Here is a 13,566-nt window from a genome sequence, read left to right as displayed (position 1 = left end):
ATCTTTTTTGTACTGTTTCTTTAAAGGCAATTTCTTAATTTTCTCTGTTTTCATTCCATTTCATAATCTTTTGCATACTTTCCTCACCTAAGTTTTCTTCAATTCTCTCAGCCATTGCCTGCATTTTGATATCTACCTCTTTTTTAAAGTTCTCATTATTAGTAGTATCATTGATTTTGATTTTTCATTTTCACATTTAACTTTGATTATATAATTTTCTAATCCTTTGAGCTCATTTCTTAGTTCAGAATTGTTTAAATTTACTTAGGTACTGTACTTTGTAAGCTCTACCAAGCAAAACTTTGTACATACATACATATACCAAAAGACATTATGCTACTAAAAAATTGTTCTTTATATTGGACTTCCTCTGCTCTATTTACTGTATGTAATATTGGTGATCAACACCTTGCAATTAATGGATTTTTCATTTCTACTCAAATACTACTTCTTACATTTTCTGATGTGTGAATTATGTTTTGCACTATTATATATATTTTGAAAATGCACATGGATGCATTTGATTTACAAGTGCATATTTGTGAAAATGATAATTCATGAAAAAGCAACATTTTATCATTTGTTTATCATTAGTGAAAGTAAAAACATAATAATGGATCTTTTGAATAGCATATAGACAATTCAAACAAGCAATAATGTATGTGAATGATAGAGCTGGAGAATAAAGTAATCATATGAACTAAAGCAAAGTTCCATTAGAAGGATGAACCAGGAACGAACTGGCAATACTACTGAGAAAGAAATGTAATGCAATTTCCACATGTTTTAACCAGAAAGGAAAAGGATGAATATGATAAAAGAAGAAGGGGCCATGCTAGCTCAACTGGAGGGTCTAAATACCAGAGGTAAGGTAAGGGTGTTGGTCTCCTTTCATGGACCACTTTGTTTTGTGGGTAGCAGCATTGATTTTAAAAATACCAGTTCGTCAGGTTAGGAGGATGGATGAAAATAGAGTTCCTTAGAAAATGCATGTAGCAGTAGTGCTGGGAGGGGTTCACCATGGAAAAGGTGGGTGGATGGCATCACTGTCAGTATAATGAACATACAGAAATGTGTGTGAGACAGAAAGTTGGAAAAGAATGTAGACACTAAGGTGACAACCTGTTTCATGAGAGATGCACTAAAGATGAAATGGCAGTACTGCTTGGGAAGTGACAAGATGCATTCTTTGCATGGTTTAAGCAAGGAATGAAGGCGATATGTATGGCGGAAGTGAAAAGGACTGTGGATTTACAGTCTGTGAAACTCGAGACAATTATTATTTTGAGTCCTCTTAGTTAATTAATTTATGATGGAACAACCATAGATTCTGATTTAAAAACATATTTGCTTGGTGCATGCAAATACTATATGTAGTTGAATGTTTTAAGTGTTGCTCTACATTAGTAATGCTGCTTCTGGTAATTACATGTTGTCATTAAGTAGTAAATTACATGACATTTAAATCAGTGACAGCAGTGAGGAAACTTGTCTTTATTCATACAACTGGCTCCCTTAGAAGATCATGACTAAACTTAACAATTTACAGAATATAAAGTACTTGTTTATTAACTGATTCCAAATATCAAAAATAAATCATACGAAAATCGACTAAAACACATGAATTTGTTTTCCCTAAAAAAGCGTAGACTCAGAGGTGACTTGATACAGGTCTTTAAGATTCTAAAGGGAATTGACAACATAAAAAGTGACAAAATTTTCACATTGAATGATAATCAGACAAGAAACAATGGTCTCAAACTGTCCGGAAATAGATTCAATTTGGAAGTAGGTAGAAACAACTTTGCCAACCGTGTAGTTAATGAATGGAATAAACTTCCTGCACAGGTAGTGCAATGTAGTTCAGTTTGAAGCTTTAAGAATCATTTAGATAAACACTTAAGCAAGATGCTGTAATGATTACAATTTATTTTGTATTATTTGTTTTTGTTTTGTTATCATTTGTCTGTCTGATTTTCATTTATTATTAGTTATATGTCAATTTATTATTATTTACTATTTACCTGTTTGTTTACTATTTAACTATACCTATGCATTTATTTATGTATTTTATTTGTTATTTACATTATTATAGTTTTTATTTATTATTTTATTATTATTATGATTTTTTTTTTCGCATCCGACCTAGATATGGACCAAAAGGTCTCCTGTCGGCATGCTCCGCCTTTGTAATCCTTTGTAATCCTTTGTAACTGTTATTGAAGTTGCTGACCACAAAAGTATACCAGATAAATAACCTTAGGAAACTACAAATCTTGGGCTAGTTCCTGAATCTTCTTTAAGAAGTAGTCCATATCATCTTTAGTGACTGCAGAGTTCTGAAGAACTAGCCTGAAGAAATTGGGTTTGTCATGTAGGGGCTGGTAGGTCACCATCATGGTACCTGTCTTGACCATGCGCTCCTTCACGAGTGGTGCCACCTGGAAAACACAGAAGAATCAAAGTTAATCTCTCCACTACTAAAGACAGTTTATAAATTTTATTCAAACCGCTGTTGAGGAATTTCATTCACCTGATGGAAACTTACCTACTGCTGACAATAAGAAACTATGATTAGCCCTTTCAGTGACAAAGTGATGACATTTCTATTCTGGCTGGTGCCAGGTGGCTTTATTCAGCTGAGAGAAACCTCTTGCAATAAATGAGTTAAAGAACAGAATATACAGTTAGATTCCAAAGTTCAGTGACAACCTTGTGTTATGTAACTGCCAGATGCCAACAACTCCATCAAAAGAAACACCAAGTGAGGATGGAGACAGCCAATCAAGACAATTAATGAATGTATTTTTTCAAGACCTGTGTACTTACTTTGTGAAGTTTCTGCTTAAAGTCTTTCTGGCCCTCTAGCCCCTGCAGTGATGGTGGATAGTACCAGAAGCACACATTAGTGCATTCAGGTTCTTTCAGCACCAATTTGTAACCTTCTGTTTCCCGAACTTTTGACACAAAGTACTCTGCCATTTTGAACACATGGTCAATGTGATACTCGAACCCCTTTGTCCCCTGAAAGACATAAATTCATTGTAATGTTTCAGTACATAAACACCTTCGCCTTTATCTAAATGTACAAATATGCACAGCCACTAATCTCCAATGTGTGTCTATGAAGTAAAATATACCGAGTTAAAGTAATTTTCAGAACAGCAAGAAGGATCCAATTAAGCTGTGAGAAGAACAAAAAATAGGTCTTCAGAATTACTCATGGGTGAATGCCATGACCAAAAATGGTATTCCACCGTGGATAATACGTAAAACACACACACACACACACTTCAGCGAATGGACGGCTTGGATGACGTTCTGAAGAAAACTGAAGTCTGTGGATCCCAACGCAAAGAGAAGTGCCTAGTGTTTTTACAGGGTGGGGGGGAAATTGCTCGTGGAGTAGTGGGAAAGTAGGGAAAGAGGAAAAGGGGAGGGATTACTGAGGGAAATGGAAGGAAATGAGGAGGGAGTAGACTTGGCCCAGCCAGACAAGCGAAAGGTAAACAAAAGACTGAGCGATGATGAAATGTCTAATAAAAATGTAAAGATTAGAAGTATAGAGAGGAGCAATACAGTAGAAAGTGACGAGAATATGTTCCAGGGATTTAAAGAGGGTGGGGGGGACACAACCCCCCCCCCCCGACTGAGAAGACTAGAGGAGAGAGTTGATAAGGTGATCGAGGACTTGGAACGTAAGTTAGGTAATGTTGACTCCATTTTCCAGAGAATTGAAAGGTTGGAACAACTAGAGAAGGCAAACAGAAACTTAACTGAAGAAATAGAGGACCTAAAAAGACAGTTAGGAAATGTATAGGAGGAGAATGAGAAATTGAAGAAGAATAGTAATGAAAACAGAGAGACAATAGCTAAAGAAGCTAAAAATTGGAGAACAACCCAAGAAGGGAATAAGGTTTCATTCACTGACATAGTCAAACAGCAATTGAAAGAACATAATGAAGACTCAGTTATTAAAGTGATGAGACAGAAGAATATAGTAAGAGAATTAGCTGACAAAAAGAAATGTATAATTATATTAGGAATGGAAGAGAAACATAACCCAGATAGAACCGCAGGAATCAAGGAGGAAAATGAAAGAGTAAGCAGTTTATTAAAATTAGTCCAGGAAGATGAACCAGAAATTATAAAGGAAATTGAGGAAAAATTCAGACTCGGAAAATATAGTACAGATAAGACCAGACCAATTAAGATTAAATTCAGGTCACAAACAACGGCAGAGAAAATTCTATCCAAAACAGGGAAACTAGCAACAAATGATCAATATAAAAAGGTATGGATAAAAAGAGAAATGAATAAGGAGGAAAGAGAGGCAGAAAAGCAGAAAAGACTTGAAGCTAAGGCAAAAAACGAGGAAAGAACGGAGTCAGAGAAAGAGAGATTCTATTGGAGAGTAGTGAACATGAAAATAAAGCAGTTCGACATACTAAAGAAAAACAAAAGGGAAACAGAGAACACAATGGAAGTGGCAGAAAACTAAGAGCGTCTTACACAAATATAGATGGATTGATAACAGGATTGAATGAACTGAATGATTATTTGAAAGAAAAAGAACCGGACATAATGGGAATTGTAGAAACAAAATTAAAAGGCCCACTACCACCCAACAGTGTAGGACATGATGCATACAATTATTGGATTAGAAACAGAGAGAAAAAACAAGGGGGAGGAGTTATGTTCCTGACTAAGAAGGATATAAACGTGAAAGGTGTCATATATGGAAAGAATACAGTAGAGATGATTATGATAGAAGTGGAAGACCGAGATAAGAAGAGCAGAAAATTTGTGATCAATTATGTGCCTCCGAAAACAGCCTCATGGGAGGAGAGTGAACATAAAAGTATGTTAGAGGACACAAAGATAGCATTAACTAAAATAATGGAAGACAGAGGAAGAATAGTTATGATGGGCGACTTTAATTGCAAAGAAATCTGCTGGGAAGAAATGACAGTAAAGAGTGGTGATGACTCATGGGGAAATGCTCTACCTGAGATGATTACTGACCATTCAATGACACAATGGATACAAGAGAACACTAGGTATAGAAATGAAGAAGAACCATCGAGGCTAGACTTAATAATTACATCTGAACCTAGAATAGTGGACAAGATTGAATATAAAACACCAATAGGTAAAAGTGACCACATATTGATTGAACTGGAACTTAATGAAGAAAAATATATGAAAAGAAATGAACAATATAGAAAAGGAAGAATGATGTATGAAAAAACAAACTTTGATAAAATAAGAGAATTCTTCCAACAAGAAAACTGGGAAGAAATATACAAAGAAGAAACATCAGTGGAAGAGAAATGGAATATTTTGACAAAAATTTACAAAAAAGGAGTGGAAAAGTATGTCCCAAGACAAAAACAAGAAAAAGAATATGTAAAATGCTGGTACAACAAAAGTTGTAGGGAGTTAAAAGACAAAAGAGACAAAGCCTGGACCAGATGGAAAAAAGACAGAAGACCTGAAAAATGGAAAATATATACCGGTTATAGAAATGAATATGTACAAAAGTGCAGAGAGGAAAAAAGAAAATATGAAAAAGATGTTATAGAAAAGTGTAAAGATCAACCAAAACTATTCTACAGATTTGTAAACAATAAACTGAAAAACAAACAAGACTTGGAGAAATTAAGACAAGGAGGAGTTGAATACACTGAGGAAATGGAAATGGCAGAAATTATGAACAAACATTTTAAATCAGTGTTTACAAGGGAAAATATACAACCTGAAGAGATTGAGTGGAAAGAAAAAGTCCCCCCTATGGAAGAAATAGAAGTAACAAAGAATGAAATATTGACACACTTGGGTAATTTTGATGTCAGAAAATCGCATGGGCCAGATGAAATAGCAAACTGGATTCTGAAAGAATGCAGGAATGAACTGGCAGACAAAATACATAGCATAATAAGCAGTTCCTTAAAAGAAGGAAAAGTTCCAGAAGATTGGAAAAAAGCAAATATAGTACCTATATATAAAGGAGGAAATAAAGAAGACCCTAACAACTATAGACCAGTCTCTCTAACAAGTACAATAGCAAAAATTTGTGAAAGAATGATCAAAAGTAGATGGGTAAAATACTTGGAAAAAAACAACGTACTAAATCCAAGGCAATTTGGATTCAGACAAGGACGATCATGCGTCACCAATTTAATATGTTTCTATTCAAGGCTAATAGATATAATACAAAAAAGAGATGGATGGGCTGATTGTGCATTTCTAGACCTAAAAAAAGCTTTTGACAAAGTACCACATAAGAAGTTGCTTAAGAAATTAGAATATGAAGGAGGAATACAAGGTAAATTGCTAAATTGGATGGAAGACTTTTTGCAAGAAAGAAAAATGAGAGTAGTGATAAGAGACCAGCACTCAAAATGGAATGAAGTAATAAGTGGTGTCCCGCAGGGAACAGTTCTGGCCCCAATAATGTTTGCTATATATATTAATGACATGGATGAAGGAATTGAAAGCTATATGAGCTTCTTTGCAGATGATGCAAAACTACTGAAAAGAGTGAAAACTGAAGAAGATTGTGAATCACTACAGAGAGATCTAAATAAAGTACAAGAATGGAGTAGGAAGTGGGAGATGGAGTTCAATACAAAAAAGTGTAGTATAATGGAATTTGGAAAAAGCAAAAACAGAATAACAGGAGCATATAATTTGGGAGAAGAAGGAATAAAAAAAGTAGAAAATGAGAAGGATCTGGGAGTCATTGTTATGAATAATATGTCATCTGAGAAACATATAAATAAGATTTTTGGAGAAACTTATAATTTAATAAGAACAATCAAAGTGGCATTTACATACCTGGATGAAGAAATGGTGAGGAAAATCCTAATCACCCTGATAAGACCAAGATTGGAATATGCAGCAACGATATGGTCACCAAGTACAAAAAAATGTATAAAAAAACTTGAAAGAATACAAAGAGCAATTACAAAATTGGCACCAACACTCTCAAAACTATCATATGAAGAGAGACTACAAAAACTTAAACTACAGACACTAGAGCAAAGAAGAGAGAGAGGAGATTTGATAGCTATTTACAGAATCATGAAAGGCATAGAAATTACTGATAGAGAGAATCTGATAAAATGGGATGACAGAAATACAAGAGGACATGGAAAGAAAATAAAAAAAGACAGCTATAGAAGAGATTTGAAAAAGAACAGCTTTCCTCACAGAGTAATAGACAGTTGGAACAAGTTAGATGAGAAAGTGGTGTGTGCAAAAACAATACATGAATTTAAAAATAGTTTAGATAAAATGAGATATGAAGACGGGACCCCACGAGCATAGCTCCCCTTCCCGTAAAATACAACTAGGTAAATACACACACACTTCAACGAACGGACGGCTTAGAAGACGTTCTGAAGAAAATTGAAGTTTTGTGGATCCCAACGCAAAGAGAAGTGCCTATTGTATTTACAGGGTGGGGGGGAAATTGCTCGTGGAGTAGTAGGAAAGTAGGGAAAGAGGAGAAGGGGAGGGGTTACTGAGGGAAATGGAAGGAAATGAGGAAGGAGTAGACTTGGCCCAGGCAGACAGGCAAAAGGTAAACAAACGGCCCCCCGACGACGATGAAATGTCTAATAAAAATGTAAAGATTAGAAGTATAGATAAGAGCAATACAGTAGAAAGTGATGAGAATATTTTCCAGGTATTTAAAGAGGGTGGGGGGGACACAAACCCCCCCCGACTGACAAGACTAGAAGAGAAGGTCGATAAGATGATCGAGGACTTGGAGCGTAGGTTCGGTCATGTTAACAATATTATACGGAGGGTTGAAAAATTGGAAGAACTAGAGAAGGCGAACAAAAACTTAACTGATGAAATAGAAAACCTGAAAAGACAGTTAAAAGAAGTAAAGGTGGAGAATGAGGAATTGAAGAGGAATAGTAAAGAAAACAGAGAGGGATGGAAGTCGATAAAAGAAAACAGTAAAGTTGCATTTACTGATATAATTAAACAGCAAATGAGAGAACAAACTGAAGACTCAGTTATCAAAGTGATGAGACAGAAGGAGAATATTGTAAGAGACTTAGCAGACAAAAAGAAATGTATAATTATATTAGGAATGGAAGAGAAACATAACCCAGATAGAACCTCAAGAATCAAAGAGGAAAATGAAAAAAACTAAGAAATTTACTACAATTAGTTCAGGAAGATGAACCAGAAATAATGAAACAAATCGAAGAGAAGTTCAGACTCGGAAAATATAGTACAGATAAGACCAGACCAATTAAGATTAAATTCAGGTCACAAACGACGGCAGAGAATATCCTATCCAAAACAGGGAAACTAGCAACAAGTGAACAATATAAAAAGGTATGGATAAAAAGGGAAATGAATAAAGAGGAAAGAGAGGAAGAAAAACAGAAAAGACTTGAAGCTAAGGAAAAAAACGAGGAAAGAACAGAGTCAGAAAAAGAGAAATTCTATTGGAGAGTAGTGAATATGAAACTAAGGAAATTCGACACACAAGAGAAAAACAAAAGGGAAACAGAGAACACAATGGAAGTGGCAGAAAACTAAGAGTGTCTTACACAAATATAAATGGATTAATAACAGGATTGAATGAGCTGAATGATTATTTGAAGGAAAAAGAACCGGACATAATGGGAATTGTAGAAACAAAATTAAAAGGTCCACTACCACCCAACAGTGTAGGACATGATGCATATAATTATTGGATTAAAAACAGAGAGACAAAGCAAGGGGGTGGAGTTATGTTCCTGACTAAGAAGGATATAAACGTGAGGTGTGTCACATATGGAAAGAATACAGTAGAGATGATTATGATCGAAGTGGAAGACAGAGATAAGAAGAGCAGAAAGTTTGTGATAAATTATGTGTCTCCGAGAACAGCCTCGTGGGAAGAGAGTGAACATAAAAGTATGTTAGAGGACACAAAGATAACATTAAATAAGATAATGGAAGATGGAGGAAGAATAGTTATGATGGGCGACTATAATTGCAAAGAAATCTGCTGGGAAGAAATGACAGTAAAGGGTGGAGACGGCTCATGGGGAAATGCTCTACTTGAGATGATTACTGACAATACAATGACACAGTGGATACAGGAGAACACTAGGTATAGAAATGAGGAAGAACTATCGAGACTAGACCTAATAATTACATCTGAACCTAGAATAGTGGACAAGATTGAATATAAAACACCAATAAGTAAAAGTGACCACATATTGATTGAACTGGAACTAAATGAAGAAAAATACATGAAAAGAAATGAACAATATAGAAAAGGAAGAATGATGTATGAAAAAACAAACTTTGATAAAATAAGAGAATTCTTTCAAAAAGAAAACTGGGAAGAAATATACAAAGAAGAAACAACAATGGAAGAGAAATGGAATATTTTGACAAAAATTTACAAAAAAGGAGTGGAAAAGTATGTCCCAAGACAAAAACAAGAAAAAGAATATGTAAAATGCTGGTACAATAGAAGTTGTAGGGAGTTAAAAGACAAAAGAGACAAAGCTTGGACCAGATGGAAAAAAGACAGAGGGCTTGAAAAATGGAAAATATATATTTGTTATAGAAATGAATATGTACAAGCATGCAGAGAGGAAAAGAGAAAATATGAAAAAGATGTCATAGAAAAGTGTAAAGATCAACCAAAACTATTTTACAGATTTGTAAACAACAAATTGAAAAACAAACAAGACTTGGAGAAATTAAGACAAGGAGGAGTTGAATACACAGAGGAAATTGAAATGGCGGAAATTATGAACAAACATTTTAAATCAGTGTTTACAAGGGAGAACATACAACCTGAAGAGATCGAATGGAAAGAGAAAGTCCCTCCCATGAAAGAAATAGAAGTAACAAAGAACGAAATATTGAAATACTTGAGTTATCTTGATGTCAGAAAATTGCATGGACCAGATGAAATAGCAAACTGGATTTTGAAAGAATGCAGGAATGAACTGGCAGACAAAATACATAGCATAATAAACAGTTCCTTGAAAGAAGGAAAAGTTTCAGAAGATTGGAAAAAAGCAAATATAGTACCCATATATAAAGGAGGAAATAAAGAAGACCCTAACAACTATAGACCAGTCTCCCTAACAAGTACAATAGCAAATATTTGTGAAAGAATTGTCAAAAGTAGATGGGTAAAATATTTAGAAAAAAAAACAACGTGTTAAATCCAAGGCAATTTGGATTCAGACAAGGACGATCATGTGTCACCAATTTAATATGTTTCTATTCAAGGCTAATAGATATAATACAAGAAAGAGATGGATGGGCTGATTGTGCATTTCTAGACCTAAAAAAAGCTTTTGACAAAGTACCACATAAGAAGTTGCTTAAGAAATTAGAAACTCAAGGAAGAATACAGGGCAAACTGCTTAATTGGATGGAAGATTTTTTGTAAGAAAGGAAAATGAGAGTAGTGATAAGAGACAAACACTCAAAATGGGATGAAGTAATAAGCGGTGTTCCGTAAGGAACAGTTCTGGCCCCAATAATGTTTGCTATATATATTAATGATATGGATGAAGGAATTGAAAGCTATATGAGCTTCTTTGCAGATGATGCAAAACTACTGAAAAGAGTGAACACGGAAGAAGATTGTGAATCACTACAGAGTGATCTAAATAAAGTACAGGAATGGAGTAGGAAGTGGGAGATGGAGTTCAATACAAAAAAGTGTAGTATAATGGAATTTGGAAAAAGCAAAAACAGAATAACAGGATCATATAAATTGGGAGAAGAAGGAATAAAAAAAGTAGAAAATGAGAAGGACCTGGGAGTCATTGTTATGAATAATATGTCACCTGAGAAACATATAAATAAGATTTTTGGAGAAACTTATAATTTAATAAGAACAATCAAAGTGGCATTTACATACCTGGATGAAGAAATGGTGAAGAAAATTATAATCACCCTGATAAGACCAAGATTGTAATATGCAGCAACGATATGGTCACCAAGTACAAAAAAAATGTATAAAAAAAATTGAAAGAATACAAAGAGTAATTACAAAATTGGCACCAACACTCTCAAAACTATCATATGAAGAGAGACTAGAAAAACTTGAACTACAGACACTAGAGCAAAGAAGAGAGGAGATTTGATAGCTATATACAGAATCATGAAAGGCATAGAAATTACTGATAGAGAGAATCTGATAAAATGGGATGATAGAAATACAAGAGGACACGGAAAGAAAATAAAAAAAGACAGCTATAGAAGAGATCTGAAAAAGAACAGCTTTCCTCACATAGTAATAAACAGTTGGAACAAGTTAGATGAGAAAGTGGTGTGTGCAAAAACAATACATGAATTTAAAAATAGTTTAGATAAAATGAGATATGAAGACGGGACATCACGAGCATAGCTCCCCTTCCCGTAAAATACAACTAGGTAAATACAACTAGGTAAATACACACTACAAGAATTAAGGAGGAAAAAGAAAAAGTAAATATATTAGAATTAGTTCAGGAAGATGAACCTGAAATAGGGAAACAAATTGAAGAAATCTTTGGATCGGGAAATATAGTACAGATAACACCAGACCAGTTAAGGTTAAATTCAGGTCACAAACGACAGCAGATAATATCTTAGCAAAAGCAGGGAAACTAGCAGACAGTGAACAATATAAAAAGGTATGGATAAAAAGAGAAATGAATAAAGAGGAAAGAGAGGATGAGAAAACAAAAAGACAAGAAGCTAAGGAAAAAAAAACGAGATGAGAACAGAGTCAGAAAAAGGGGAATTCTATTGGAGAGTAGTGAATATGAAAGTGAGGATATGGCACATAACAGAGAAAAATAAAAGGGAAACAGAAAATACATAGATGGAAAATATATACTGGTTATAGAAATCAATATGTACAAGTGCGCAGAGAAGAAAAGAGAAAATACGAAAAGGATGCCATAGAAAAATGTAAAGATCAACCAAAACTACTTTATAGATTTGTAAACAACAAACTGAAAAACAAACAAGAATTAGTGAAACTACGACAAAGAGGAATAGAATACATAGAGGAAAGAGAAATGGCAGAAATTATGAACAAGGCATTTAAATTAGTGTTTATGAGAGAGAATATACAACCTAGAGATGTCGAGTGAGAGGGGAAAGTCTCCCTATGAAAGAGATAGAAGTAACAAAGAATGAAATAATGAAAGACTTGAGTAATCTCAATGTCAGAAAATCGTATGGTCCAGATGAAATGGCAAACTGGATAATAAGAGAATGCAGAAACGAACTAACAGACAAAATACATAGTCTAATAAGCAGTTCATTGAAGGAAGGAAAAATTCCAGAAGATTGGAAAAGAGTAAATATAGTACCAATATATAAGGGGGGAAACAAAGATCCTACAAACTATAGATCGGTCTCTCTTACAAGTACGATCGCTAAAATTTGTGAAAGAATGATCAAAATTAGATGGGTAAAGCATTTGGAAATAAATAATGTACTAAATCCGAGGTAGTTTGGATTTAGACAAGGACAATCATGTGTCATAAACTTGATGTGTTTCTATTCAAGACAAATAGATATAATACAAAAAAGAGATGGATGGGGTGATTCTGCATTTCTAGACCTGAATTTATTTTTGATAAGGTGGCACATATGAAATTGCTAAAGAAATTAGAAACTACAGGAGGAATACAGGGCAAACTACTTTAGTGGATGGAAGACTTCTTTTATGAAAGGAAAATGAGAGTGATGATAAGAAACAAACAATCCAATTGGAATGAGGTGATTAGTGGGAACAGGGAACAGTTTTGGTCCCAATAATGTTTGCTATATATATTAATGATATGGATGAAGGGATTAAAAGTTATATGATCTTATTCGCAGACGATGCAAAAATGTTGAAAAAAGTGAGCACCGAAGAAGAGTGTGAGTCGCTGCAGTGTGATCTCAATAAAGTATGGGAATGGAGTAGGAAGTGGGAGATGGAATTCAATATTAAGAAGTGTAGTATAATAAAATTTGGAAGAAGCAAAAAAGAATAGTGGGATCATATAAATTTGGAGAGGAAGAAATTGAAAAATGTAGAAAAAGAGAAGGACCTAGGAGTCATTATTATGAATGATATGTCCCCTGAGAAACAAATAATCAAAATATTTTGGAGAAACTTATAATCTAATAAGATCAATCAAAGTGGCATTTACATACCTGGACGAAGAAATGGTGAAGAAAATACTAATCACTTTGATAAGAGCAGCGACAACGTGGTCACCAAGTACAAAAACATTTATAACAAAATTTGAAAGAATACAAAGAGCAATTACGAAATTGGTACCAACGCTCTTAGAACTATCTAATGAGGAGAGGCTGGCAAAACTTAAGCAAGAAAGACAACTATAGAAGAGACCTGAAAAAGAACAGCTATCCCCATAGGACAATAGACGTTTGGAACAAGTTAGATGAAAATGTGGTGGAGGTGGGCAGTAGTGCTGATTAATCGTATGTTGGAGGAAAAATAGGCCCATGGAATAGAAGAAAGTTTGGATTCTTGTCTGTTTTATCTGTGGGGCAGTTTCTGAGTTACTG

At 34.4% G+C, this 13,566-nt stretch overlaps 1 protein-coding gene across 1 annotated transcript in view; it reads right to left on the bottom strand.

The window, feature by feature from the left end:
• Positions 1-560: 560 nt before the first annotated feature.
• b (glutamate decarboxylase-like protein black) overlaps positions 561-13,566 on the bottom strand; it is a 32,911-nt gene continuing 19,905 nt past the window's right edge. The window contains exons 10-11 of the mRNA XM_076189131.1: positions 2,830-3,024; positions 561-2,441 (exon numbers count right to left, since the gene is read on the bottom strand). Of these exons, the coding sequence (XP_076045246.1) occupies positions 2,268-2,441; positions 2,830-3,024 (369 nt within the window). The 3' untranslated portion in view covers positions 561-2,267. The remainder of the gene's footprint in view (positions 2,442-2,829; positions 3,025-13,566) is intronic.

This window comes from Oratosquilla oratoria, chromosome 8 (assembly GCF_046742065.1).
Source record: "Oratosquilla oratoria isolate Oo_2021 chromosome 8, ASM4674206v1, whole genome shotgun sequence".
NCBI classification, from domain to species: Eukaryota; Metazoa; Arthropoda; class Malacostraca; order Stomatopoda; family Squillidae; genus Oratosquilla; species Oratosquilla oratoria.
Note: the sequence above shows the minus strand (reverse complement) of the source record. Positions and strands in the feature narration are given on the sequence as shown.